Genomic DNA, 27728 nt, shown 5'->3' with positions numbered 1-27728 from the left:
TCTCATCTCCATCACACCAAAGAGGGTAATCTATTTGCTAATTCAGAAGATCTTCTATTTTCCTTTTTATCTGTACAAAATATTTTGAATGATGCATCTTTTAGGTGGTGATATATCATTAAAAATTATAGCATTGAAGCTCACAAGTAGGATCATCAACACCTTTTTTTTTTTTGTTGAATAAATGATTGTGGTTGAAGATATAAAATAAAAAGATCACTGGCTGAACCAGCATGATCAATTATTAGATAGGAGATTTAACAATTTATTTTAGAAAATTAAATATGTTGTGTAAAATATATAGTATATGATATTTAAGGTATTTTCATAATAAAATGAGTAAGAGAAAATTAGTGAACAAGTAACTAATAATTAGTTTTTTTATGTTTTATAAATAAAAATACTTAAATGTAATTGAAAAAATAACTTTAGTAGTAAATAAAGTATCAATAAATATTCAAACTTTCTAATTAGTAAACCAAAATGGTTGAAGATTTATAGCAATGATTGATGCATTGGATGTGGTAATAATGTGGGCAAATATTATATAGTAATCATATGGTCACCAATCTTGAGATAAAGTATAATATCAATCAAATAATAAAACCACAAAACTATTGAGATTATAAATGCCTAAACTTGGTCATTCTATAAAAAAAAATATACATTTTAAGTTCATTTTAACCAACTTAGTGTACAATAGATTAAAAGAAAATGCATAACAAGAATCAAGAAGTTAATGATCATCTTCCAACTTGCATTTAAATATTTGCATTTTGAGACTAACACAGGCTCACAAGTAGGGCACAAGATAGATTAGACCTGTCCAAACTCATAGAACAGGTGCAAGAACAGTCCAACACAGCTCATGTTTCATGTAGCTAGTGATCTTTAAATCAAAGTGGAGTGAGTGCTTTGTCTAGTGATCAGATCATCCTTGATATGACATGACATGTTGTGAGTATATTAAGAGAAGGCAGAGGAACCCAATTCACCAAACCATGGCTTGCAAAATCCTGTACACAGACTCTATTCATTGGATCATTAAATTCTCCTTCACCTAACATGTTGAACTAATAGTTCCATCTTCAATAAACACAGCCAAATCTCCCTTATTTTTACCTACATAATAAATAATTGGCAAATTTGCATATACATATTCATATATATATTTTATATTTTATCCCTGTAAAACATAATGACTTATTGTCATTGTAGTTAAGTCTCCATCAAATGACCAACTTCACTATGTTGATACTCAAATTGACATTAACAAATACTCATTAGAAACATTGAGAAATAGGAGGAGCCAATTAATTGATGGAAATAAATAGAAGTCAATTTGACTCTTTTTGGACAAATGTTAAATCATAATTATAGATTTAGAGGGATGTATATGTCAAATCCTAAAATTTGGAGGTATATATATATACCTCCAAATAATTGCATAATCATAGGGATGTTAGTTGTTTGCAAATGGCACATTCTAATTATTATTTTTTTGTAAATTATACATACACAGAACAAGTTATTTCCCTTTGTATGGGAAGTCCTATATGAACAAACTTTTCTGGCTTTTTCTTGTGTTTTATGTTTGGAAAAATCTATAGATTAGTGCATAATCATTGGAGGGGGAGGAGAAGCAGAATACAAAGTACAAAAAAATCAGTGAGTATCATTGCGAAATATAGGAGAAGTTACTATCGTTGCATTTGTCATTTGTGGGAAGCCATCACATTTATCATCTGCCACCACTGTCATGATGTTTGCCATCACTACTGAAAAAGAGAGGAATGAATGGAGGAAAAGGATAGGGGGTGATAGAGAGTTGCCCTTAACCTTTGAGGACACAAGAATGCATTATGGAGAAAAGATATTTCATGATATTTAAATTAATTGCAAAAGATCATTTTCTTGCCATTGCATTAACCAACATTTGTGTGGAGACCAGAGAAGTCCTAAAGCTACAGAGAGGTCATCACTATTGTCAAAGCTGCAAGAGAATTAAGTTTTGTATCTTTTATATGACATATATGCAATATGTATTTACCATAATGATTTCTTTATAAAACATGTGACTATTTGGAGTCAGCTTGTCTTTTTTCTCCGCTTTTGTATGATAAAAAAATTTATTATGCGATGTGATTAAATATCTATTGTAAATAATTATCTTTTCTCTAGACCTTATTAAATATAGCCTAGGAGAGTTTTTGTAAGCCCTTATGATTAGGTATTTGTTTAGGGCATACTTCACATAGTTGAACAAATATTGCCTAATCTCAATTGTGAAAGGGCAGGATGTCATATCTTAAAATATTTTTGCAACACTCAAAGTGGCCCGTATGTTTTAATTGCAATAGTAATGTTAGGATGATGGTAGTTTTATGCAAGTGTTGGTGCATTTTATTGGTGATAAAATCATTTAGTCCCAAGTTAGTTAATTTAGGAGTATGAGATCTAAGAGCTTATAAGTTCGTCGGGTTTTCTTTACTCTCAAATGCGTGTTTTTGAAGCTTGCATGTTCCGAATGGATAAAATCGTGCGAGTACGCTCATCGTCAAAAACGAACAATTTCGCACAAGCTTACGGGCCGCACCAATGGTCGACCGACCAAATTGTCCCTTATTAGATTGACACTAGAAGGAGGGCCCGAGCCATGCACCTTGGTTATGAGCCCTTAGTTGTCTTACGAGAGGGAGCACTGATAAGACCATTTAGTATCACATTAGTTGAGAAGTATGGGAACCAACGACTCATAAGTCTATCTGGTCTCTCTTACCCTTAAAAAGGCTCTATTTAGAATTCACATTTTTGAAGGGATAAAATTGTGTGGATAGGTTCAAAAATAATAATTTTGAGAAAAGATCCGCCACATATTCACTTTATTGATTTATGGATCCTAACCATTTTGATAGTTTGGTTTAATATGCTTTAAACTTCATTTTATAAACGATGACATGCGTCTAATTAACCATATTTCAATAAACAATACCCAAAAAATGGACATGACAATTTAATAGTGAAGTTAAATTGGTCATAATTTAACTTTTGCGGATGTTGGATAGTTCATAATTTAACTTTTTGTTCACAATTTAATAAGGGATAATTTGGTCGATCGCTCGTTGGTGTGGCATGTAGATTCACGAGGAATTATTCGCTTTGGGTGATGGGTGTACCAGTACAGTTTTATCCTTTTCGAAACATGTGAACTCCAAAATGTACCTCTAAAGATAAGAAAGACCTGACGAACTTATGAGCCTTTGGTTCCCATACTCTTCAATCAATGTTGGACTAAAAGACCTGATTAGTGTAGCATAATTATCACAATGTCTCTTATTGCTTCAATGATGATTTAGGAGGAAAAAAAAAAAAAAACCTATGCTGAATTACGATTACATATTATTGCACTGAAAAGTTACCTAAGTCTCATCAGTTAATGAAAACCATCTCTTTGCAGGTACTGGCGTGACTGCTTGCGTACTTGCGTTGGTAAATTGCTCCACTTGAATTCTAAATTGGCGTTTAGCGGAATATATATGATCTTGGCATAGTGAACAGAGATGGCCATTGCATGATTTTAAGGTCCGCATCGGATCGGAAAAACTGATGTAGCAGTTTACGATCGGGTCTTGGACGGAGTGGGGATTGAAACCCGATGCTACTGTCACCACTGCATAATTCTTAGATCTTGGTGGAGAGCTCAGAAGTTTGGAGGGAGGTTGCGGTATACTACACCAGCAGTTGTGAAACTTGGGAACTCACTTAACCGGAACTGAAGAGCTCGAAAGGATAATTCCATAGAGTGCTTGTGATTGACAAATGACAGATGAACTAATAAATTATTTGTCTCTCTCAGCCAAAGCTTCGCAAAGCTAAACTGGAGATGTGAAAGGGCAAAACAGATGTCACTATTTCTTCTAATTAATCTGTGCTATTGGTTCATATTTTTTGTATTTGGAAGCCCGCATTTCTATTGTCTGCTTCTAACGTGCTGATGTTTAATTGTTGGGACGTGTTAATCTTTTGGTTTCGTTGTGCTACTATTTATTTTATAAACGTTATATACGATAATTACGGAAAACTTACAACATGATCGCGTGGCCTAATGGATAAGGCGCTCGCCTCCGGAGCGGGAGATTGTGGGTTCGAGTCCCATCGCGATCGTTTTTGTTGCCCATCTCTAATATATTATAAATTGATATGGAGAACTTCGAGTAATCGATTATGGCCAACGGATGATCATAATCAACTCTCCTCATCATTTCTTGTGTATAACTATAAATATTTCTGAGGTGAATTCTTCATTCAAATCGGAGATGTAGCTCAGATGGTAGAACGCTCGCTTAGCATGCGAGAGGTACGGGGTTCGATACCCCGCATCTCCAATATTATTTTATCTTTTTTTTATGAAAAAGATATATTTGTCTTAAAATTACTTAATTATGAGCCTAAATGTGCAAGCAATAATCTTAATTGAATTCATGAGTGAATAGATATGTTATATAATACGAGCTGAGAGATCCACACATATAAATAATCGAAATTTTTTGGGAGAATAATGTAAGAGACCTTTTTATATTTTGTGACACATTCATTTCATGAAGGATGATCTGTTATCGTGGTCCTCTACTTATGATGGTTACAGGAGGCAGATGTTTTCCATGTTTCGTCCTTGTCACCGACCATTCCATTTCTTTCCTGTGAAACAAGGCATCAAAGAAGCCCCACACTTCCTCTTGGTATGTAACGTTGACTAATCGCTAAGCTTTCGAGGAAAGCTGTGAACTTTGATCACTTGGCCACAATGTTTACAAGTAGTTTATTAACATATGAGTCGATCAAACTTCGTAATTTGGGTCTAACGCTTTTAAGTGGATTGATAGAGGTTACCAATTAAGGCATCAACGTGAAAAATCATCCTGTGACATTAATGGCTTTCATGGACGGTTTCCACATTAAGAGCTCTCTTTGCAGTCCCACAATAAAGAAGACCTCGTCATCACAGAGAGAGAGAGAGAGAGAGAGAGAGATAAGCATGTAGGAGATGGGAAGAAATCATGGGAAGAAATCAAGCAACCCTTCATTGCATTCTAATTTCTGCAATCACCTCAAGCACACGACGAAACTGTTGGGCGTCACAGGGTATCCGAAGAACGCCCTTCTGCTTGTACCCAAACTCCTGAGATGCCATCTCCAGCAAACCAGAAAAAGATGGGTGCTTGAAGGCCTTGACAGGCACCAAAAACCTCTCCGACCCGGAGTTCCCACTTCCGACCAGCACCGGCACGTATCCCTTGGGCGCTCGGAGTTCTCCGCTTCCGGCGCTGTTCGAGCTGCTGCACATCATCGCCACCTCGACCTTCACGCAGTCCTGCGAGCTCAAGAAAGCATGCGGCTCCTTCTCTCTATGAATCAACTCCTTGGAAATTGAAGGGAATCAGCATGCATGCATGTCTTCTTCTACTCCTCCAAGGAACGCGTGCAGCACGAGAGAAATGTGGGGAACTTTGTGGCCATGTCTCACGTGTTCTTATCTGTTGGAGAACATGTGGCTACTTGTTGGTCAGAAGTCTGTGTCTTCATTTTCTTCCTTGCGTTGGAAGTTCTCCACTTTATACTATTCCCTTCGAATCATCAGTTGGATTACCTGTGCTCCATAAGCAACACTTCACTTTAATCAGTTCATATGAGGATAACATGAAAGTGTTTCACATGAGGATCGTCCTTTCTGTCCTTTTCTTTTTCTTTTCTTCTTTGAAGGATCAGATCACCTTCCTCATTGATTACTTGTTTGCTAGGGGAAGCTTGGAATCATATTCTTTTGCTCGATGGGACCAGAGATCGATGCCTCAAGTCTTGCCTGATAAGAAATATTTAAGAAGCAGTAAGTAATGATCCAAGAAGGATTGCACCATTATTTTTTTAATATCACATGTATCGACAAGGATTGTAATGGTTAAAAGGTCCTAAAAATTTACGGACCCGGATTCGGATCCGAGTGGATTTGATCCGATAATCTCCTAATGGCCACAACAGTTGGCAGTCGGTCAGAGTGGAGTCGCGACTCCAGTTGTGATCCGTTTCGTTCTGGACTATGGCGGTTTGGAAACTATCAGGTGCACAGCACGTGATGACCTCTGCCTATAAATCCCGCCCCTCTGGTGTTGTGGTTTTGAGTTCTTTTTCCGTCAAAATCGCATGAGGCGGTAAGACGAACGCAGGGATGGATGGAGCGGTCTTCTTCTTCCTCCTCGATCAGGTGAAAAGAACTTCTCGATCATTCGCTGATCTCTTTCGATCTTTCTTTTCCCATTCTTTTGAGATCTGTCCTTGTTCATTTGTTTTCTTAGATCGGAGTCGATCTTTCCTCTCCCATTCTGTTGAGATTTGTGCTTCGTTTGTTTTCTTGGATTAGACCAGCGATGGCGCTTAAGTTCTCTGTGAGTAGAACTTCTCGATTTCCTCTCGTTTGATGATTTTTTAGGGTTTTGAGTTCTATTTCCATCAAAATCCCATGAGGCGGTAAAACGAACGCGAGGAGGGATGGAGAGGTCTTCTTTTACCTCCTCGATCAGATGGTAAAACTTCTCGATTCTCTCTCGATCCACTCCTCCCATTCTTTGGAGATATGTCATTGTTCACTTGTTTTCTTGGATCGGACTCGATCTTTCTCCTCCCATTCTATTGAGATTTGTGCTTCACTTGTTTTCTTGGATCAGACCAGCGATGCTGCTCAAGTCCTCTGTGAGTACAACTTTTCGATTCTCTCTGTTTTGATGTTTTTGAGGGTTTTGAGTACTATTTCGCGGTAAAACAAATGTGACGAGGGATGGAGCGGTCTCCTTTATCACCAAAAGAAGAAAACGTGTGTTTCTCATCATTAACAGATCGTAATAGAAAAGTCAAAAAAGAAAGAGATCAAGAACACCACAGATTACCTACCGATCTAACGACGGAAAGTAAGCCCGATCTGGATCCAACAAAGCCCAGCGCCTTGAGCTCCGCAACAGGAACCTCCCGAAAGCCTGCGGTGTGGCGATGAACTCAAATGGGAAGTTCAAAAGGCGCCTGTCGTCGGAAGATGGTAAAACTAATAACTCTATGAATTCAAGATTCAACATCACAAACGAAAAATTGAGAGGAGAACTTCAAGATCCAATATCGTAATAGAAAACTCTTACGACGGAACGATTCGGACCCAACAAAGTACAGCGCCTTGAGCTTCCCAACGGGACGCTCCTGGAAGACTACGGCCGCAACGGACTCGGAAGGGAAGTTCGAAAGCAGCCTACCGTCGGAAGAGGGCAGACGAAGAGGGGAGGAGATGTGAGGAGCAGAAGAAGGGAATGAGGAGGAGGGAGGGGATGAAATGAAAGACGCAGAACAAGAAGAAGGCAGAGGAGGAGGTGGGAGGGAGAGAAGTATCCCAACTGGAGAATGAAATGATCGCGGGAGGAAGTTAGTTTTGCCGTCGTGTCTCACTGTTTATAGTATGGGCACGACTTATGGGGCTCGGTGATGCACGAATCATGAAGTATGTCCAAAGTGCATGTCTTTTGTATTCTCTCGCTCACGGTTTGCATAGTTAATCACTCCTGTTGCGAAAAGGAAAAAGTATTACAACAGCATATCTTCTTACATTTATGTCTCCGTAAAATTTAGAAATAATGGATTTATCTCCAAAAAAGAAATTGTGACACTTAGAAAGCTCTCGCTAGTTGTGCATAATCGTAACGACAGGTCTAATTATATGTAATTTATCTTTTATTTTAATGAATTTTATTAGTTTAGGAGGTATTTTGTATGGGAAGATATTTGTTATAATTTCATAAAAAATTATCATACAATTTTGCTCATCTTCACAGATTGCAGCACATTCAGCAAATGAATCGTATTATGGGACATATATTTCGAGAACACCAAGCAACATGATCTTAAATGGTCTCACCACAACCACAAGGTTTCAAGGAAATCTGAGCAACTCCCCAAACTGCACTCCCTCCCCCAATCCCTTTCCGCCAACTCACCCTATTATTCCCCACCTTATCCCCTCCCCATATCCTTCTCCTTATCTCTCCTCTCTCTCCTCCTCGACGCAGGAGAAGTAGTGGTGTTGAAGCGGAGCAAGGAGAGCAGTTCAGTGATCAAAAGGAAGAGGAGGAGGAGAAAGTAGGAGAAGAGAACACAACAATGGCTTCATTGTGCTCCATCCCCACCCTCTCCAAACCCCTCTCCCCAAAGCCCAAAGCTGCTGCTACCTTTAGGCCTCGCTTCTCCATCTCCTGCTCTGCTTCTTTACCCCAACAACAACAGCCACAACAAGGAGATGACTCCGTCTCTTCATCTCTCAAGACCTTCTCCGCCGCCTTGGCGCTCTCCTCCCTCCTCCTCTCCTCCGCCGCCGCCCCTCCCCCCGCTGTCGCCGACATCGCCGGCCTCACGCCGTGCAAGGAGTCCAAGGCCTTCGCGAAGCGGGAGAAGCAGTCCATCAAGAAGCTGGAAGCCTCGCTGAACAAGTACGCGCCCGACTCCGCGCCGGCTCTCGCCATCAAGGCCTCCATCGAGAAGACCAAGCGCCGGTTCGAGAACTATGGCAAGTTCGGCCTCCTGTGCGGCTCCGACGGGCTGCCCCATCTCATCGTCAACGGCGACCAGCGGCACTGGGGCGAGTTCGTCACCCCCGGCCTGCTCTTCCTCTACATCGCTGGTTGGATCGGGTGGGTCGGGCGGAGCTACCTGATCGCCATCCGGGACGACAAGAAACCCACCATGAAGGAGATCATCATCGACGTGCCGCTCGCCACCAGGCTGCTCTGGAGGGGCTTCATCTGGCCAGTGGCCGCGTACAGGGAGCTGGTCAACGGGGAGCTCATCGCCAAAGACGTGTGATCCGCAGGTGAAGGTGAGCTGAAACGCCCACATCGCCATAACAAAGATGGTTCCTTTTTCTTGTGTTGCTACGAATAATACTGTTGCTTTTACACTGTGATAACACATGCTATTAAAGTTTGTTCTTTAATTTAGATTGACTGTAACTGATGCTTTAGTTTGCTCGTTCTTAGTGCATTGTTACTCATCCTATTTCTTATTCTAAGCTTGGAATCAATTCCAAGTTTGTTCTTTTGGTTTGACTTGTGCTTATGAAGCCGAGTTCATCTTGGGCATATGTCTCTTATTCTAAGGTTGGAATCTGTTCTCTAAGTTTTCCAAGTTGATATTTGCAAATTGCATCTGAATAAGATACATAAAAATGTCACTTAATCATATTGTTTGTTTCCTGATTGCGTATTGCAGATAGGTGCAGAAAGAAAGGGAAGGTGCTCAATCTGTGTTCATAACACAAAGTCTATGCTTGGTGTGGTGTACTTAAGATTTGGATATCTACTTGTAATTCATGTTTGGACTTGTCATCTTTCAGAAGCCAACTGATCTATGTTTCAGACCTTAATCTCAAGCTGCTCTTCTCAGAATCTGTACTGGAGTCTTATGCACTGATCTATGTGTTCATAACACATCGTTTGACATGGGAGTAGCAGCTAAAATCTTAATGTTGTATGATTTTGTAGGAAATTAGCAGGAGTATATTTTTCATTACTACAGATAACCAACTTTCTATGGCAAACGGTGAGAGTTCAAAAGACAATTCTAAGTATGTCAATTATCTTAGTTGGTAACGAGTGGAATTACTTCCCGTCTTCATCATTTATCTTTTATAGAGTAAAAATATATATATTTATAATAAATTTTTTACATAAATTAACATATATATATATAAAGATATTGATGTGTAAAATAAAGATTAAGATAAAAAAAAAAAAATTATAGTAGTAATATAAAAAAAAGTTGAATGCATATAGTAACTCTATTTCACTCTGACTCAAAATCCTCACAGAAGCAGTATCTAATAAAAGATAGAAAATTGAAGAGTAGTCTCTCTCTCTCTCTCTCGATAAAGGATGGATAAAGTATAAAGGAAAAATATTATTTTCTATCAACCATTGGAATTTTAAGCTTCCGCTTTGGACGCCAACATTGACATCAGCACCAAGATCGACTCTCGGACGCGTGCTTATCGTTGATTCGACTAAAACCCAGAACCCACCTGCTTTGGGCCCACAAGGAATTCCCAGTGTACCTTCTCATCTAGATCATCGAAATGTTTCCGCAGCAAATCCCACTGCTTCTCATGTCGCCTTCCGCAGCCGACCAAGATTCAAGATGGAGCACGGCAGCGATCCCATCCCCTACTTCTTCCATTTCATGGAAGATCTTAAAACGGGGCGAGGGGAGAACAATAGATGCACGGAGGCGAATCGGAGAGTGAATTCGGAAATTGGACGTCCATTTCCATTACCGCTTCCCAAAAGAGGGAGGAAAAAGCAACGGTAGGGTTTCGATTCTCCTCATGAATTCACTACCTTGGGTTGGGGCTTCGGATTGTGTTAAAGATTGAACCTTTTTTGCCCTAGGGTTGCAATTCTGAGAAAAAACGTAGAGATGGCCCTCGTTTCGGAGATTGCGGACGAGGCCCCTGACGAGGAGGAAGGGTCGACGGCGATGGTGGAGCCCAAAGAGGAGCCGCGTGGTGAGAGTTCACAAGGGCCGCCGGTGGAGGAGCCGTCGAAAATGGGACCGTCGTCGGGGGGGCGGGGGCAGACGCTTTATAAGGAGTGCGCGCTCCGCGTGGCCTCCGTCATGCGGAGCTACCTCCTAATGCGGCAGGTCGGCACCCCAGGCCACGGCCAGCCTCCAGCTCCGCCGCCGCGGGAGGGCAGGTGCAAGGCGATGATGGAGGTGGTGCGGAAGGAGCATTGCAGTTGGATGGTTTCGAAGTTTGTCGCTGAGCCCAACCACGGGCTTCTGCCAGGTCATGTGCTGGCTGGTGGAGGTCAGGGCGTGGTTTTGGCGCCGGCGGTAGGCACGGAATTTGAGTCCGTGGAGGCCGCGAAGACCTTCTATTACGGCTACGGTGAGATATTGGGGTTCAAGGCTCAGACGGGCTCTAACCGTAGGTCGGCAGGCAGCAGAGCGCTCATCATGCAGAGGTTCTTGTGTTGGCAGGGCAATTATCTGATATACAGGAGGAGTTCCATTTCTAGTGTTGGGAAACGGAAGCGAGAGCTCACAGGCTTGTGCAGAAGGTGTCAAGAGCTAAGAAAGATCAGGATGCTGCAGAGGTTTTTTAAGTTGAGAGCTCAACTGAGAAGGTAGCACCGGCTGGAGAGGATCATGGTCAAGAGGTTCAGAGTGGCAGTCTTAGAAAAGTTTGTCACATCTTTGGAGAAAGATGTGAGGCCAAAACCAATTTCTTCAGCTGGTTTGGCAACCACATCAAAGGCTAGAGTGAAGGATGGTGGTAAGACAAACCCTGCAGCCAATGCTAGTCAATCTCAGCTATTGAGAGCACTTGGTGTGAGAGTGTATAGGTACACAAAGGAAGAAAGGAGAGATATAATTCTTATGTACTTGATGAAACGAACAAATAGAGCAGGCATAAAAAGGCCTACCAAGGTATGCTTATGAATTCTTCTAGTTGCAGAATTCCCCATTACATTGGATCATGAAGAATTTTTTAGTAGAACCAGACGTTAGTGATAGCTGCGACATACGGAGGGCTACAATTATTGATCATATTGTTGGAGTACTCACACTTTCTGGCCACATGGATTGAGTTTTTCGATCAGGCAGTTTGGTTGTTCACGTTTTGTTGAATGGCCACTGGTTCCTGCACTTTGTAGGTTCCTTCAAGGTAAGCTTTGGCTGGAAGGCATCAGCGGGGTATTGGAGGATGATTTCTTAGCAGAGATGAATTACAGTTAGAAGATATTCTTATAGACTCTTAGGCTAAGCTCTTGAGTATTTCTTGGTGTCAGTAAGTCATTTATCAAGATGACTAGCATCGTCTAGCCATATTTTGCTTATAGAATCATTTGTCTTTTTGGACATTTAATAAGTACAGGATCTGCCGTATTGGCATCTTTCAATAGATCTTGTCAATGTTTAGTTTATTCTTTCTAGCTATTTTTGGATTATCTAAAGATAACCTCGTCAGATTAGGAGAAAATATTTAATAGTTGACTTTATGGATAAACAAGGAGCATCAGTGATAAAATGTATGATGAAAACCTTATACTAGTGATTGAGTATTCTTTATATGAAGCATGTTATGATCACGAATAAAATTACTTTTTGTCACACATCAAGATAGCATTTGTGTGACCTTGTCTTTCATCCTATATAAGAGAGAAGAAAGAAATATCTTGGTGCTACCATTCATGTAAGTTAATTGTGTTGGAATCTTAATAATGATCGATTCAACAGGAATATATGAGTAGGATCTCTGGATTTTGGCATTCCGGTTTTCTTGCTGAGAAGAATCATTAGAAAGCACGATGCTGATGAACCATGCAACTCCATCTGAGAAGGGTTTACCTACAGCTTGCATATAGCATCACAATATATTTCTTAAAGGTTTAGTACTAATAATGGTGTGTACTTACTGTACACAAAACAAATTTAATTTGCCTTTCTGTTTCTTTGAAGATGCATGAAGTGAAGCTGTCGTTTTCTGTTGCCTTCATCCATGCTTGTTTTCTTATTGAGAAATTTGTAACAAGTGAGCAAATATTACACACAATGTCTGTGCCAGATTTGGCATCAAAGAAGAGTGAACAGCTACTAAGAGTGTAGATTATGTAGGTTTTATTGCTTGTCGTTCTAGTGCTTCTTGGGATTGTGAACAGACCGCAAGTTGGTGAAAGCAATTAATGCATCCAATAAAACCAAAGTTGACTTCATGGTTTGAATCAATGTGTATGGTCAGGGACTTAGTGCTTAAGGATGATATTGCACCTACAAATTATGGTGTAGATTTGCAATTTGTCCTCAGTTTCTTGGCAAAGAAATATACAGTTTGTTGCTTTGTTGAATTTCATGATGCAAGTCTTTCCAACTGAATAGTGTATGTAAATTGATGCTGTGGTTTTAGAAGTTTATCATCCGTGAGCAGATATAGAAGTGATTCATTGTTCCAATATGCATCTATTACGTCTTTGACTTGTATGTTCCTCCTATCGCTTCATGCTTTTGTGAACACCTCTTGAGCTAGTATTTTTAGAATAACTGATTTTCCTTTACCCCCTTGTTAGATTCCAAGAAGACAAGGAAATTACAGAAGTGGTATCACATGCTCCCACAGATGATGCATTAAATGCAGGTGGAGAGCCAAAAGTTGGAATGGTTTTCTCAAATGAAGTTAAGGCATATGAGTTTTACATTAGGTATGCTGGAACTGTTGGTTTCAGTGTTCGGAAAGGTTGGTGGGATAAATCTGCTAGGAATGTTACTAGATCTATAGTTTATGTGTGCTCAAGAGAAGGGTATCGTCCAACCAACATAACAAATGAGGCCAAGAAAACAGGATCAGAAACAAGAACTGGTTGCCCTGCACGTTTGGCAATCAAAATTACACCTGACGGCAAATATTGTGTGATTGAATTTGTAGCTGACCATAACCATCAGCTCACAGCTCCCTTAGATATTCAAATGTTGAGGTCACAAAGGCTGTTAGCTAAGTTTCAGACTGGAGGCCGACAAGGTGCCAGTCAAATTCCTGCTAGTTGCAAAAATTATCTCAGATCAAAGCGTATGAAGAACATGCAGAGTGGTGATGCAGGTGCTTTGATGGAGTATTTGCAAAAGATGAAAGGGGATAACCCATCTTTCTTTTATGCCGTACAAGTTGATGAAGCCGAGCAACTGACAAATGTTTTCTGGGCAGATCCAAAATCCATCATGGATTACCATTACTTTGGTGACATAATATGTTTTGACACAGCCTATCAAATAAATGATTATGACCGACCCTTGGTGCTGTTCACTGGTGTTAATCATCATAAACAAATAATTATTTTTGGTTCTGCATTCCTGTATGATGTAAGTTTAGAATCCTTTAAATGGTTGTTGGAGACTTTCAAGAACACAACGGGTGGAAAACAGCCAAAGACAATTTTAACAGATCAGTTTTCAGCAATCAGTGATGCAATTGCTGCTGCATGGCTTGGCACAACTCACCGTCTTTGTGCATGGCACATATATCAGAATGCCAAAAGGTACCTTCGTCATGCTTTCCAAGGCTATGAAACTTTTGCAGATGATTTTGGCAGATGCATGTATGACTTTGAGGAGGAGCAGGAATTCCTTTCTGCATGGGAGGTAATGCTGGAAAAGTATGATCTAAGAGACAATGAATGGTTAGGTCAGTTGTATGGAAAAAAGAAGTGGGCGTTGGTCTATGGACGTCAAGTTTTTTCTGCAGACTTAACAAATACACTACGGAATGAGAACTTGCACAGTGTTATGAATGAATTCTTGACACCAGAGATTGATCTTTTGCCATTTTTAAGGCAGTATGAAAAGTTATTAGAAGAGCAATGATATGCAGAACGACAAGTTGATTATCTTGCAAACCAAGGGACGAACAGAATACCTCCTCTGCAGATGCTTTGGCAAGCTGCAAATGCATATGCCCCTGCAATCTTTGAGATGTTTAGATTAGAGTTTGAGCTGTTCAGGAATTGTGTGCTTTATTCCTGCTGTGAGGTTGGAACTGTAGCAAAGTATGAGGTTAATACCGATGAGAAAACAAAAGCACACTTTGTTACTTTTGACTTGTTAGATGGTACAGGCTTATGTAGCTGCAAAAAGTTTTGAGTTTGTTGGGGTCCAGTGTTGCCATGCCTTGAAAGTACTCGACTTAAGAAACATCAAGGATCTCCCACCACACTACATTTTGAAAAGATGGAGGAAAGATGCTAAAGCACATTTCATAACACATAATCATAACTTTGTTCTTGATGGCAATCACAAATCATCTCTAGCAGGACGTTGTCGCTCATTGTGCCACATATTGTATCAAATTGCAGTGAAGGCTGCAGAGAATGCAGAAACATATGCTTTCATGGAAAGCCAATCAGATCAGCTTCTGGAACAGGTTGAAAGCATTTTATACACCAAACTACTTGAGAAGACTGCCTCAACCACTGCCTCAAAGGGTCAACTGCAGAATCTGGTTCAGAATGGAAGTAACAGTGGTGGATCGCACGGGTTAAGTGGTAAAAGGAAGAAGAATGTGGACCCCCATCCTAGCCTTCTAAATGTGCTGGGCTCAAATAAACGACAAAAGGGATCACGAGGTCTGTATGGAACTTCATTCGAGCATTGTCTTTTTTTTCTCACTTTTTCTTTACATGCTTATGTTGTCATCTTCTCTTTATGTTTTTTGGATTTCAGAAAGCGATATTCTCTACACTGTAGCATGTAGTTATCTATTCTACTTAACGTAGGAGCATCTGATGAGGCAGAAGTTCCAGTGGGCATTGCTGAAGGACCCTTATCAACTGATGTTACTTCTAATGGTTGGAATCCTCCACAGTTTTTTGTTCCAACTCAGTTCATACAGGTACCTCCTTCATTATGCAAATGCACACTGTTATTAGTGCTGTTATTTTTTGTATGATTCACTTGCAGTTGCATTTATGCTCTTGATCAATGTTACGCAGGGGTCTTTTGTATCTGCTCATCAATTTGGACTTAATGGTGTACAAGGTTTCCATGGAATTGCACAATTTAATCAGGTATGTAATATAAACTGCATGCTTCAAACTTTGAATTCTTTTGTTTGCTTATATTAACTTATTAATATTTAATTGATGCAGGAATCCTCAGCTACTACACTACAACAACCATTTCATAATAGCTCTCAGTTGAGCCAGGTAATCATGTACTTGCAAGAAACTTACTGTTTCAATTTTGCTCTTATCTTTTTGGTGCTGCCGTTGTTTGATCTGTTTTAAAATGTACAAAATGCTGCTTATATGCACCACATGATGGTAGACCAATTAAGTCATAGACAAGTAATATATTTCATGAACTAATTTTACAGAATGATGTGCAGACTTTCCCAGTCTCAGATGTAAATGCCTTACAATTTACCATACCAGTATGGGATTTTCTATAAACGTTAGTTTCCTTGTGAATGGAATTCTGTTTTACTTGGTCGATTAGCTGTGTCCGTTTAGGGATGCTTTAGCCACCCATATTTTGGGCAGATTCTACAACTTGAAACATGCCTATTTTGCAATTTTGTGTTCATTAATGAATAAGAATTTGGATTCTTGACCACAAAGAAACTCCGTTAGATCTTCTAGTATATGATAATTATTAATCCTGCATCTGGCTCTCCATCGACAGGTCTTATTTACTTCCCAGTTCAATGGTGAAGAACTGCAGTTAGATAACAAGAAAAGTTATGCCTCATGGGATTGAATACAGATTGCAAATTCAGATGTATATCAAGAAAGAAAATGAGCTGTCAACCTTCACAGTGCAGATATGGTCTGATTACGCCCATTCCTTTGATGGTTCAATAGCTCGTCATGCTCCCTTCAGCTACATTTTTACGGTTATCTCAAGTATTTTCTGGCTTGGAAAGTCTTCAGCCCCATTTGCGTTTTTTTCTGTTCTCATGTTCTACAAGTATAATTGGTTTGTCAGCATTGGTTATTTTCTGGCTAAGATTGTGGTTCGTTAATCAGAATGGTAGGTGGAAGTTTTGTTGGGAAATGCATTAGAAAATGGTTACTATTGTGGGAAAGAGGTTTGAAGGACAAGTGAAACAAACAGCAGCTAGTTTCAGCTGGGAAATGCATTAGAAAAAGGCTACAACCATGGTAAAGAGATACAGAAGGATTGAAAATGAAACAACTGCAGATGCCAACATGAATTCTCTTGTCGAGTATGGTAGATGTATTTGTCCGAGTGGATCAAGTGTAGCAGAAATGCATTTTTGTGATATGCCATTGCTAGAGACCTGATTTGAAATATTTGCTGCGTCAACGGCCATACGAAGAGCATTATGTATCAGAGGTTTCAGGCAAAATCATGGACACTATTGGCTAAGCTTTGATGCTAATTGTTGCTGCAGGCAAGGGGAAAACAGTAAGCTCCATCACTAGTGTCTCTCATGTGAGTTCTCTATTCATCCATTGGAAGTTTGGGCAAACCTCCATTCATGAGAAGCTTGTCATATCTGATACTAAATTACTAGATAGCATCATGTAGAATAACATTGAATTCTTGTAGACTCTGAGTACTGGACGAACTGCTGCAGCCTTTCTCTTTTTGTATTTTCTCATCCGATATACTTTTTATATTTACAAGTGCAATAATTTATATATTTGAAGTAAAAACTATTTATATACATTTTAACAGGTATGTATTTGTAACAAATGATAGTACCAGAAATATAAGCTGCTGAGGTGAGAAGAACGAGTCAACTTAGAATTTACATTTGGTGATTGCAATGAGAAAGCAAATGAAGATTATACTTATAGTGTTCCTACAAATCTTGAAGGGCCTACAATTACTGCCTTGGCATATGCTATGGGTAATGAAGCCAGTTTCTTTGCTTTCCCTACGTATGCACGCTTGGTGAAGTTGTTGTAGTCGTTTGCTTCAATGGCATCCAGAATCTGCCGATACAGCAGCAACGAAGCCAAAACCTGAAAGATACAGAAGAGGAACAAATAGGAGAGTGTTTGCGGGAAGAGGAAAGGAGTGTCGCATGGGGTTTCTGTCATGCTTAAATTGATATCATACCGGCCATCTGCTGGCTGAGTTCAGCTCATATATGCCCTTCTCGGCCTCGTCGAAGAACATCCTGGCTCGCGTAATTTGACCCTTCATGAAGGTCCGCCATTTGTCTGTCACCCTCCCTTCGAAGACGTCATCATCTGACAGACCAGCGTGGGCCAGTTCATCTTGAGGAAGGTACACTCTCCCCCTCCTGGAGCTGAATGGAAGCAGAGCGGAGTTCAAGCAATGTGATCCGACACAGGATCGATCTCTACAGTGGAACGGATGCTGATGCAAGAGAAACTTACTCCTCTCCGACATCCCTGAGTATGTTGGTGAGTTGATTCGCGATGCCAAGAGCTAATGCTGCGCTGTAGACGCTCTCGGCTGAGGCCTTCGAGTGTGGGGCAATTCCCATCACCGGCACACTCATGAGCCCCACCGTGCCGGCGACATAGTAGCAGTAGAGATAGAGTTCGTCGAAATTCTTGTACCTCGATTTCCGCAGGTCCATTCTCATTCCTTCTATCATGTCCTTGAATGGCTGCACGCGGAGGAAGATGTAAGACCGCCACTTCAAGCATCACCACAACTACATACCTACATACTCGGAGAATCTTTACCTGCATGTCTACCGGGAAATTGGATACGGTGTCGGATAGAGCTGCATCATACATGTCATATGGACGGCCTGCAAACAGATCTTCCAACCTGTTCGACCAGCGATCCAGCGCAGTGGGTGTTATATGGGAAGCGTTAGGGCCGTCCACGAGTTCATCGGTTCTTCTGCACCACACTGAACATCGAAGCAGAAAAGTCAACTCTGTGAGTGTTCAGTAACCACATGATGAAACGGAAAGAGCTTGCTATATGTTCTTGCTGGTGATGCGGATCTTTCGATCCTGATTGTCATGATTTATGCGAGGCAATTTTGCATAGATTCTGAATCTAAGCAACTTAGAGTGAGCTAGTCTCGGAAGAGAGTATATGTTTCTTGGCTCTTGTGCGCTGGTTATCATCTGCTACAAGAAATCCTTCAGGTCCTTTCGGTTTGGCAAGGCTAAAGAGAGGTGGACGTACTTGCAGAAGATTCACATGAGCAGAAAAGTGACATACCATAGATTGCCCAAATGGCTCTCCTCCTCTCAGGAGTCATAAGCATTGTTCCTGAAAATAATTGAATTGCATCAAATGAAACAGTGATCATTTGAACTAAATCTGTTTAAAAGGAAGACATCATGCGTTCCCTAGAAAGAGGAAAAGGAAGGAGGAGGAGGAGGAGGAACCCCTGTATCTGGATTTTGGCTGATGAAACAACACGACATGGAACAGAAGCATATAAAGCAGAAGAAAAGGTCCAGATTTTGGCTGGAATCAGACAAATGCCTCGAGATTATGTGAAGTTTTGTTGACTTCTGATCAAAGCAAAGGCAACACAAGGATATGAATGAACTGCAGCAGCCAAGCGAGCTGCAGATCCAAGGTCTCATAATTACCCAAGTAGAAAGTCTTGGCATACTCGGCGCACACCTCGCCGCACCGCTCGTACGCCGCGTCGAGTAGGTCCCCTCGCAGCGGCGCCGGCGGGGCTTCCACCGCGTCCACCGCCCTCTTCCTCCTCGCCTCGCCGACCAGCGCCGCCTGCCGGAGGACCACGTCGTAGACCAACGCCTCGGAGGATCTCGGCGGTGTGACGACCAAGCTGGCCGAGACCGAGCGGCGGGCGGTCGACGCCGACCGGGCGCAGCTCCACCCCGCACTGCTGCTCCTCCACCATCTCCTCTTCACCCCCGCGAACTGGCTGAACCCAGAGCTCCTGCTGGTCTCCTTGGGTGACACAACCCAAACAACAGAGCCAGACATCAGCCTTGCTACATGTACCGATCGAACGCTGCTTAGTTTCGTCTTCCGATCTCTTTTCTCTTTCTGAAGGTGACGAGGAGCACTGGAATGTGTGTGTGGGAGGGGAAGAAGCACAAGGGTCGTCGATTGGTTATCGGAGAGGCCGAGACAGGCATCCACTTGGTTGCTTGGCGCCGCTGTCCGTCTTAAATGCTGCAGGCCGTAGCCATTGGTTGTTGGCCGACGACGTGGAGATCCCGAGGCCGCTAAAGACCTTGCGCACCTCGCTGCTTTCAGCCACATGCTCTTGCCTTCTGTTCCCAGAACAATTTGAGGTGAAACCCATCAGCATCTGTCTCTCTCTCTCTCTCTCTCTCTCTCTCTCTCTCTCTCTCTCTCTCTATATATATATATATATGTGTGTGTGTGTGTGTGTGTGTGTGTGTGAGAGAGAGAGAGAGAGAGATCTGCATAAACACAAACATATCATTCAAATTTTACGTGTGCATGAATAGAAAGATTGGATGTTCTCTGTATGAAAACAAGCATTTTCATCAAACAAATTTACATGTCAGTCTTGGAGGTTACTCTGTTGGCCGCCATTCAAAGCATATGTTCACACATTCTTCCAATTTTACTACCCATGTTTTGAAGTTGGGTAAGATGTCATATAGCCATTTTGATTTGGTAGCTAAGTGTTGGGATTGGGATTTATCGGTCAACAAATCGAAGTATTTAATCGTACAAACAATTGTTGTATCTGACAGAGATCAAACTGTCGGCCTTTTTATTGAGGTTTAACGAGTAGGTGTGTTGGTCTTACAGATGCATGAATAGGAAGATTGGATAGCTATCTACATGTATTAAGATTTTATGAGTCAGCATATTAATGTGCGATAATATAAATATTAATGATACCTGGAACAAGCTGATTTGATTTAGATTTGTGTAAGTAGTCCGATGTGATTGAGTGGAAGCTTGAACACTTGCTTGGGGCCTAATGTAGACTCGATTGTACACTCTTACATGAAGATTAAGGTCGAATAGAATTTTCGACATAATCTATCCGATGCTATAGTTGACAAGGATGAAATAATTTTAGTAAATAATAATTAACCTTGTTTATCGTGTTCCAAGTGACTTTTTCTATCAGATTAATGAGGGAGAATATTATATGGTACGAACAAAATATTCTCCGTCCTATCGTCTATAAGGTACGAGCGAAATATTTTACGAATTGATGTCTTTATCACTCGAGTTTTACTAATAGTGCGTGTCAAATTATGGTTGGTGGAAAATATTTTTCCTATTAATGTGACTTCAAGATATAATAATTATTAAGAAATATTCAACTCACAGAGAGTGGAGATCGATCGGATCAGTCGATAGAACTAAACTATATCTATCCTCGAAGGATAAGATGGGATGTGATTGGCCAAATCTACATAATCAAACAACAAAAGTCCCGCCCAAAGAAGACAAATTGGAGGCTGGCCATTATTTGTCTGATATAGCTGAGTATATCCAAGTATTGCACCAAAGAATCAATTTAGGTCCAACATCACATCTAAGGGAATGCTCATGTTTGTCATAATCTTTGGGTGGGGATTGATTCTTTCAGTGAGATTTCGTTCAGGAGGAAGAAATTAGGATCCTCTCCTGCTTGTAGGGGAGAACTGGATCTCCTCAATCATTTTTGAGCTTAACATCTCAAGATTTCATATGAGATCAACTGTTGGTTAAGGAAAAAGAATCGAGACATGCAAAGAATCTTAATCTGTCAAGATCCTTGCTGAGACATAGTTTAAGGCTTCGCTGCAAGCTTCCATTAAAACAATTGCTGCTGCAGCAAACAAGAAATGGTTGGATGAAGCAATTCTCCTTGGTCTTCACGTTAGCCATCATGTGCAGTTCATGATCTATGCATACAACCCTCTCTCTCTCTCTCTCTCTCTGGACCTTGGGGTTCTTGCAGTGTGGTCCATTCTTCTCGATTGGCTTTTTCATATATGTATGCATGTGAGTCTGCAGACTGAGGCATTGTAGAGATGTCGTTTGCATGCAAGTGCTTCTCTTTCTTGCTGCCACAGGTAAGGATACATATTTTTTGGGATATGAGTTAGTGAAATCAATGAAGTACTGATGGTTGAATGAGGACAAAGCAATGCTGCACGCATGAAATGATCAACACGAGTACGGACCAGCAAAGTAGAAGTGATCATTAAAGCTAGTCTTGGAAGTATGACATGTTCCAACTCTTAACTACATGCCAGAATCTTCGAGTAAAGATGCTTGCTATCATGCTTTGTCTCTGTATATATCATCACCCTGTCATTATTGCGTTGAATACCATTCTCCCACTTTGGAAGCTTGTTTGCTCTTATTGGATCCTCCGCGAACCTTAATTTTGGAAGGCATAAGGTGGCTGCTGCCGTACGCAGGAGATTGCATGCACAACAACATCGAAGGCATCTCAACCTCGCACAAGTGAAAGCAAATGTTGGGTCGGTCCAATTGGCACGATCCGGCCCACGTTTCTGAACTGCTGGTTGTCGGTAACCTCAATGCATCTTAGCGTTACTATGTATTGTAGAATTCTTCTTTGTAAAAGGCATTCGAGTCTTGAATCGTGACGTAAGACATGACTAAGATAAGACACTATCCTTACGAACGATGCGCGCCATTGCTGTGGTCGTGACTTAAGTCGTTCTAAGAATAAGACGACGTATATACCTGCTTGTCATATGTTCAGAAAAGCAAGCATTTTCAAATATTTCTCTATGATTTAAAAAAATATATTTTCTCATGTATGATCAATTTTAATATCGGTGCCACCTATCTATACGTCTAAGTTGTCAAATATATTACTATAGATTTTCATTTTGTTAGAGATCAAATTATCAAATATTAACACTATATTTTCCATGTACATACTTTTGATTAATTAACATACTCCCTCACAAAACCTTTCAATAATAAGACATTTTAATTATATCGGTTCAAGCTCAATTTTATGAGAGCATAATGAAATATTATGATAGCGACGCACAAGGAATAACTATTTTTTATATCCTTAATCAATTTGAGAATCAATAATAGATTAAATTGTTGGTCGAGAAAAATCTTTTCCTTATAAATATTCATCACCTAATAAAAACCATCATTATTACAGTATATTCCTGAATTCTACACCAATTAATTGCCTGTCATTTCAGCTCATCAAAGTCGAGTCAACATAAGTATTTATGGAAGATGTGCTCCATTTTTCTCTAAGTCAACAAACCATATGGGCTCCAATTTTTCTCTAAGTCAACAAACCATATAAGCTTCTTCCATGGAAGACTGGATGTGGCAAGTAGCCACTTGGTGTTTCTTAGATTTCCACAGGCCACCTGTTTACGCACAGTGTCAACTATTGATGGAACAATGTGTCTTGAGGTAGAACAAACAAAACATCCTTCCGAAAAAGATATAGCAGCTGATCTCACCCTGTAACCCCTATTAAACATCTATCATTTTCACTCATGTAATGCAAGTTGAATCATTCAAAGCAAGTGGATGAAACAAGCAATCATACAGGGATGGTTTGTGAGATTTCTCTTTCATACATCATTCATACGGGAGAAAACTTTGCCTCAATATCATCACTGCAAGGAAATGTTCTGCAAGCATATTCTTTTTACTGAAAGCAGTACATTGTACAAGGATTGCAGGAAGTGGTCAAGTTAGAAGAACTTCCATGACAAATTAGCAATATTTCCCCATAGTGGTAGAATTAACTCACACAAATCTTCCGTGCTTTTGGAACTCAGTAATTAACATCGCATAGAATCCGACACACAGACGTCGACGTTGCATGTACTCATCGTCTTCCTCATCTTCTTGTTGCCACCTGCACATGCGACCAAAGAAGTCTAGGGGTATTGGCAACAGGAGGCCACACTTTGGTCTGTCATGAAGCCCACGATCCTTCCAAGCTCGTCCCAGTTGCCGTCTCTGAAGAAGTCGTTCACACTAGGAGTAGTCGATACTACGTCGGAGTGCAACGTTGGCGTGGGAGCTTGCGCCATGGAGTTCCACTGGCTCCCATAGATCTGCTCGTTCTCCCCAAAGCAATTGCCGACGTACTTCATTTCTTCCTCGTTAAGGTAGCTGGAGGAGGCGAGGAACTTGAATTCGTTTCCGCCGTCGTCGGACTCGAAGCTGCTACTTTTGGAGCTCGAATCAGTTGGGAGTTTCACGTTGTTCGATTGCTTCCAGCTCTTTTTGAAGGTGTTCCTCTTGAAGATTCGACATATCGTCCAGATTTCCTGTACATAGGAAGGAGAATGTTCTGGAAATATGATTACGGAATATGCAGCACATCGAGAAGGGGAAGGAGGCTTACAGCTTCGTGTATGCTGGGGGTGGCGGTGTCGGAGTTCTTGCAAGGAAGCCGGTACTCGTGCATCATCCAGTCCGTCTTGGTGCCTTTTCCTGCACTTCCTCGGTAGTAGACGAGGGATTTCTTCAGGCCGATGCATTCGCCGCCGGGGTCTTTCGCAGAATATATCGGCCTGTCGATGCCGGTGGCCTTCCAGAATCCGGATCCGGTGACCCTGTTAGGCCTGATGCTGTTCCTGTACTTCCTACCCCTCAAGCAAAAGAAGTACCATTCCTTCTCTCTAGCGGACACAACTTCTACGGATGAACCACAAGCAAACATGAACACTATCACCATCTTGCTTCAGGGCTAAGGATCATAAATGAGGTGGACAGGGAATTCAACTTACTTGGGAGATCCCACGGATCATGCTTGTAGATGTCAATCTCTCTGATGATCTCTATGCTGAAGCACTTTTTCTCCACCTTCCTCCTCAGATAGAAACCCACGAGCTCTTCATCCGTGGGATGAAACCGGAACCCCGGAAGCACCGGATCATCCTCCGCCGCCTCCTCCTCCTCCTCTACTACCCTCACTTGCTGCTCTCCACTCTTCTCCCTCCTCTCCTCCATGATTATTCTTCCTTTCTTCTACTCCCCCTTCTTATCCTTGTCTACGATTGGCTCTTTGTTCATGTAGCAAAGTTTCAGGTGTTTGCAAGCAAAGAGACTCTTACCAGAACCCTCTTCGTTAGCGTATAAATGTGAAGCCGAAGATATATAGAACCAGCGGGAGTCACCAAAGGTGGCAGTCAGTAGCCTCAGTCAAGTCATCACCTTTGACCTCTCTCTCTCTCTCTCTCTCTACATTTCTTTCTGTTTGACTTCTTCGACATCGGATCTGCACTGTCATGTATGTCAAATATATCACCATCAAGCTTGGTCTTTGTCTTCAGATGATAAGAATCCAACCATCTGATCTATGACAAAGTCCGTCCTCGGGCGTCGAGTGTCTGTGGCTATTGACAGGATGACGAGTGTAAACTTGCATGCAGCGGAAGCTCCAGCCATTGATCTACTAGTCATTTCACCCTCTTCTTTTTGTTTAACGTGCGTGGAATCGTTCCAGGTGACATAGGAATGCAGGAACAATACAAAGAGTTCCAACCCATGCTTTCCTCAAAGTCTGCTGGGAATCTGTTCCTTTCCCATGAGGTGGGCTGATGAAAGATGAAGAGACGATCGAGTGAGCGAATGGCAAGGTTCATGGCAGATCAACACGCATGCACGCCAGTTCTTTCCATCACTTCTGCAAGGGTGAGCATGCCATGAACAATCTACTACAAGTGGGAGAAAGAAATCAATACAAATATATAGTGTCATACTGCATGATATCAAACATTTTTCCCTATTCTCGATTCCAATCTCTTATAGCAATCCCAGCACAGCGGCTCGTTCTGAATTATCTACTGCTATTATTTTCTTGAGGGAAAATGTTATTACTAAACTATATATCATTATAATTTTACTTGCATTAAAGAAATGGGAGTGCCAAAAATGGATCTTCGACCACTTGCGAAGACTAAAGTGCGTTGCGACGTTGTTCATGCCTGTGAATCATATGTGTACTCACTTGAAGGTACCTATTGCCTGAAATAAATGGGAATGAATGGCCAACTCTATCTAATTTCGTTCATGCCTGTGAATCTTGTGTCTTCATCATCCTTATAGGTTTTAGCAAAGGATGGACACCGCATCTAAGTGTGGTCAAAGATTGGAGTCAAGAACATTCCAATGTTGTTCATGCGTATCATACACGTCCTATTATAGCTTAGAAAATTAAGGTACGTTTTGTCTCGAATAAAGGGGATCAAATATTCGATTCTAAGGAAGACTATTCATCCTTGTCGATGTAAATGTGTCTTTGCATCAAAGAAATAAGAGGAGCATACGGAACTTCGTCATCAAGAATGGACCGTGCATGGCCATTAAGGTGCATTCCATCGTTCTTCAACTTAGTAGGATGTCTGTCTTGCCTTGAGCAAGAAGAGTTGAAAGTTCAGCTCGACTTAAGACTATTCTTCGTTGCTAGACTTTTTAGATTCCTTGAAGGTTACAAGTGGTTTTTTGTGTGCATTATATGCTTCGGAAAAAATATGGACCAAGCTTCTACTTAACCTAAAATGTTCTTATGATGTCCAATTGCATCGAAGAAATTAGTGGCAGGACCACATGACGACTAAAGATGATTCCATCGTCATTCGTGGTGATTGAGTGACTCATGGAGAAATCTTTTGTTTTTTTCCTTATTAAGTCAATATTGGTGCTCGGATAGTTTTACGGGGTTTAGAAAATATATTTAGTCTTACATCTAGATGGAGTAACTCTTAAGTTGACTTATAAATGCACTATCGTTAATTCGAGAGTAATTATTTTTCGACTAATGATCTCGAAAAAATTAATAAATTAGTTATCTCATCCGATCGGATCATGATAAATATACTAAAAGAATATGATCGTAGACTAAAGTGACTTTTTGAGAGAATTTATCGTTAAAACGATAACGATAATAAGAAATTATTATTATTTAGGTCATGAAATTGATTACAATTGTTCGCAACTAATTATTTAATCACCTAAGAAAAGATTTTGTTTAACTCACATAAGGAGAAGATACACTTTGGAAAATGGTCTTCCTACAAAAAGAAAAACTCCATGTAAATAATGCAACAATTAAGATTTTATTGGTGATTTGTCTTCCTTTTCCACCACCATGAGGTTTGGAAACTAGGCATATCCAAATCAAACAATATTGAATTGTTATTACAGCCAGCCTAGGGTTCATGCTCCAACATTATTTTAATTATCTAAGGAATATGTCATCCTTCCTAAGTAAACCATCAAGAACAGAAGTGCCAAAATCTTGCTATGCTAAACAACAATAAATAACCTAACCTACCTTTAGAAAACATGATTCTGCCTTTTCTATGATAGCCGCTCTGATTTGTGTTTGTGTGTGTATATGATGCCTTACTATCAACTATGACATTATCATCATAGACTAGATTAAAAGGACACATAAAAATATGTTATAATATTAATAAGATAGTGATCATTGTCAACGGAAGAATATAGCCTATGTATGCATGACATATATGTCTAGATTGAAAAGGTGTGCAGTATTCAAGACTTAGTGGACAAAGCTCCATTATAGAGCATAAATTCCAGCCAACAAAAGCTTGACCTATAAATGAAGATCTTAAACCATAAGCAAACATTCAGCAATAGCAATATTGTTTACACTTTCTCTTTGCTTCCAAAACTAAGCTCTCATTAATTTGAAGGACACTTAAGGTGCCCTCCTTTGGTCTTCCATAGATAATTATTGACTGATACCATGAAAATAAAAATGATATGCAAAAAATGAAAAGAAAATTAATGTTATATACATATATATAATTAATGTCCCTCCATAAAAACCCTATATAATGGACAAAAGTGTAGGGTTTTAGGGGCAGAAAAAAATTGTAGTAGACCATATGTTTTGCTCAGTGAAGTTACTAAATTTCCATGACTGAGTCAAAACGGTAATTGTCAAGTGCTTTCAAGTATATTTGGACAGGGAAGCAATGGTAGATTTCCCTGGAAGAAAAACTATGTGTGAGGTAAGAAGAAAGACCACAAGTTGTCCTCTTGGATTGGCATCCTTTCAATGTCACCATCAATCTCCATCATCATGCTTTTGCAGAGGTGTTGGCCTGGCATCAGCCAGACAGTCTGCCTGAATTGTCACTGCTCAGCTCCAACATCAAACATCAGGTGAAAATGTAAATTGCTTACTGTATATAAATATCAGTGTAGGATGAGTATCATTGATGAGCAAGAATATG

General features: G+C 40.6%; 5 protein-coding genes and 2 non-coding genes across 9 annotated transcripts; 5 read left to right on the top strand and 2 right to left on the bottom strand.

Annotated features, from left to right (window-relative positions):
- The first annotated feature begins 4091 nt into the window (after nucleotides 1-4091).
- On the top strand, nucleotides 4092-4164 carry TRNAR-CCG (transfer RNA arginine (anticodon CCG)). The gene has a single exon. It is a non-coding gene; the product is annotated as a tRNA-Arg (tRNA).
- Nucleotides 4165-4312: 148 nt separating this feature from the next.
- TRNAA-AGC (transfer RNA alanine (anticodon AGC)) lies at nucleotides 4313-4385 on the top strand. The gene has a single exon. It is a non-coding gene; the product is annotated as a tRNA-Ala (tRNA).
- A 3708-nt stretch (nucleotides 4386-8093) lies between these two features.
- LOC103997315 (photosystem I reaction center subunit III, chloroplastic-like) lies at nucleotides 8094-9472 on the top strand. Its single transcript, XM_009418488.3, has 2 exons — nucleotides 8094-8902; nucleotides 9295-9472. The coding sequence occupies exon 1, from the start codon at nucleotides 8191-8193 to the stop codon at nucleotides 8887-8889; it is 699 nt and encodes a 232-aa protein (XP_009416763.2). The 5' UTR covers nucleotides 8094-8190; the 3' UTR covers nucleotides 8890-8902; nucleotides 9295-9472.
- Nucleotides 9473-11229: 1757 nt separating this feature from the next.
- LOC135650014 (protein FAR1-RELATED SEQUENCE 5-like) lies at nucleotides 11230-14436 on the top strand. The gene is made up of 3 exons (XM_065169065.1): nucleotides 11230-11511; nucleotides 11739-11749; nucleotides 13149-14436. Exons 1-3 carry the CDS (start codon nucleotides 11230-11232, stop codon nucleotides 14434-14436), a joined length of 1581 nt encoding a protein of 526 aa, XP_065025137.1.
- Nucleotides 14416-17407, top strand: LOC135648583 (protein FAR-RED IMPAIRED RESPONSE 1-like). Of its 2 annotated transcripts, XR_010501007.1 has the most exons (6): nucleotides 14416-15194; nucleotides 15345-15460; nucleotides 15561-15635; nucleotides 15717-15773; nucleotides 16252-17025; nucleotides 17272-17407. XR_010501007.1 is itself a non-coding variant. In XM_065166395.1 (5 exons), exons 1-5 carry the CDS (start codon nucleotides 14678-14680, stop codon nucleotides 16324-16326), a joined length of 840 nt encoding a protein of 279 aa, XP_065022467.1. In that variant the 5' UTR covers nucleotides 14416-14677; the 3' UTR covers nucleotides 16327-17249. The 2 variants fall into 2 exon arrangements, 1 of the variants encoding a protein (XP_065022467.1); XM_065166395.1 differs by lacking the exon at nucleotides 17272-17407 and having other exon boundaries at nucleotides 16252-17249.
- Nucleotides 17296-19768, bottom strand: LOC103997319 (phytoene synthase 2, chloroplastic). Of its 2 annotated transcripts, none has more exons than XM_009418491.3 (6): nucleotides 19131-19768; nucleotides 18751-18801; nucleotides 18258-18430; nucleotides 17943-18178; nucleotides 17659-17851; nucleotides 17296-17561 (listed from the first exon to the last, which is right to left on the bottom strand). In XM_009418491.3, the coding sequence occupies exons 1-6, from the start codon at nucleotides 19495-19497 to the stop codon at nucleotides 17388-17390; spliced, it is 1194 nt and encodes a 397-aa protein (XP_009416766.3). In that variant the 5' UTR covers nucleotides 19498-19768; the 3' UTR covers nucleotides 17296-17387. The 2 variants fall into 2 exon arrangements, with proteins under 2 accessions (XP_009416766.3, XP_065022465.1); XM_065166393.1 differs by having other exon boundaries at nucleotides 19165-19676.
- Nucleotides 19769-23256: 3488 nt separating this feature from the next.
- On the bottom strand, nucleotides 23257-24571 carry LOC135648667 (transcription factor JUNGBRUNNEN 1-like). Its single transcript, XM_065166548.1, has 3 exons — nucleotides 24249-24571; nucleotides 23864-24156; nucleotides 23257-23786 (listed from the first exon to the last, which is right to left on the bottom strand). Exons 1-3 carry the CDS (start codon nucleotides 24469-24471, stop codon nucleotides 23391-23393), a joined length of 912 nt encoding a protein of 303 aa, XP_065022620.1. The 5' UTR covers nucleotides 24472-24571; the 3' UTR covers nucleotides 23257-23390.
- Between the last annotated feature and the right edge of the window lie 3157 nt (nucleotides 24572-27728).

Source organism: Musa acuminata, chromosome BXJ3-9, assembly GCF_036884655.1.
Source record: "Musa acuminata AAA Group cultivar baxijiao chromosome BXJ3-9, Cavendish_Baxijiao_AAA, whole genome shotgun sequence".
NCBI lineage: Eukaryota > Viridiplantae > Streptophyta > Magnoliopsida > Zingiberales > Musaceae > Musa > Musa acuminata.
The sequence above is the reverse complement of the archived record's forward strand: the minus strand, read 5'-3'. Positions and strand labels throughout refer to the sequence as shown.

What these genes read in the sequence shown, in the direction of transcription:
- LOC103997319 (XM_009418491.3), bottom strand. Translation starts at nt 19,497, where the DNA reads ATGTCTGGCTCTGTTGTTTGGGTTGTGTCACCCAAGGAGACCAGCAGG. An exon ending in TGCCAAGACTTTCTACTTGG is followed by an intron (nt 18,802 to 19,130) that starts GTAATTATGAGA and finishes AATTATTTTCAG; the next exon opens with GAACAATGCTTATGACTCCT. An exon ending in ATTTCCCGGTAGACATGCAG is followed by an intron (nt 18,179 to 18,257) that starts GTAAAGATTCTC and finishes CTCCGCGTGCAG; the next exon opens with CCATTCAAGGACATGATAGA.
- LOC103997315 (XM_009418488.3), top strand. Translation starts at nt 8,191, where the DNA reads ATGGCTTCATTGTGCTCCATCCCCACCCTCTCCAAACCCCTCTCCCCA.
- LOC135648667 (XM_065166548.1), bottom strand. Translation starts at nt 24,471, where the DNA reads ATGGAGGAGAGGAGGGAGAAGAGTGGAGAGCAGCAAGTGAGGGTAGTA. An exon ending in TGATCCGTGGGATCTCCCAA is followed by an intron (nt 24,157 to 24,248) that starts GTAAGTTGAATT and finishes GTTCATCCGTAG; the next exon opens with AAGTTGTGTCCGCTAGAGAG. An exon ending in CCCCCAGCATACACGAAGCT is followed by an intron (nt 23,787 to 23,863) that starts GTAAGCCTCCTT and finishes TCCTATGTACAG; the next exon opens with GAAATCTGGACGATATGTCG.
- LOC135648583 (XM_065166395.1), top strand. Translation starts at nt 14,678, where the DNA reads ATGGTACAGGCTTATGTAGCTGCAAAAAGTTTTGAGTTTGTTGGGGTC. An exon ending in TTCCAACTCAGTTCATACAG is followed by an intron (nt 15,461 to 15,560) that starts GTACCTCCTTCA and finishes AATGTTACGCAG; the next exon opens with GGGTCTTTTGTATCTGCTCA. An exon ending in ATAGCTCTCAGTTGAGCCAG is followed by an intron (nt 15,774 to 16,251) that starts GTAATCATGTAC and finishes CTCCATCGACAG; the next exon opens with GTCTTATTTACTTCCCAGTT.
- LOC135650014 (XM_065169065.1), top strand. Translation starts at nt 11,230, where the DNA reads ATGGTCAAGAGGTTCAGAGTGGCAGTCTTAGAAAAGTTTGTCACATCT.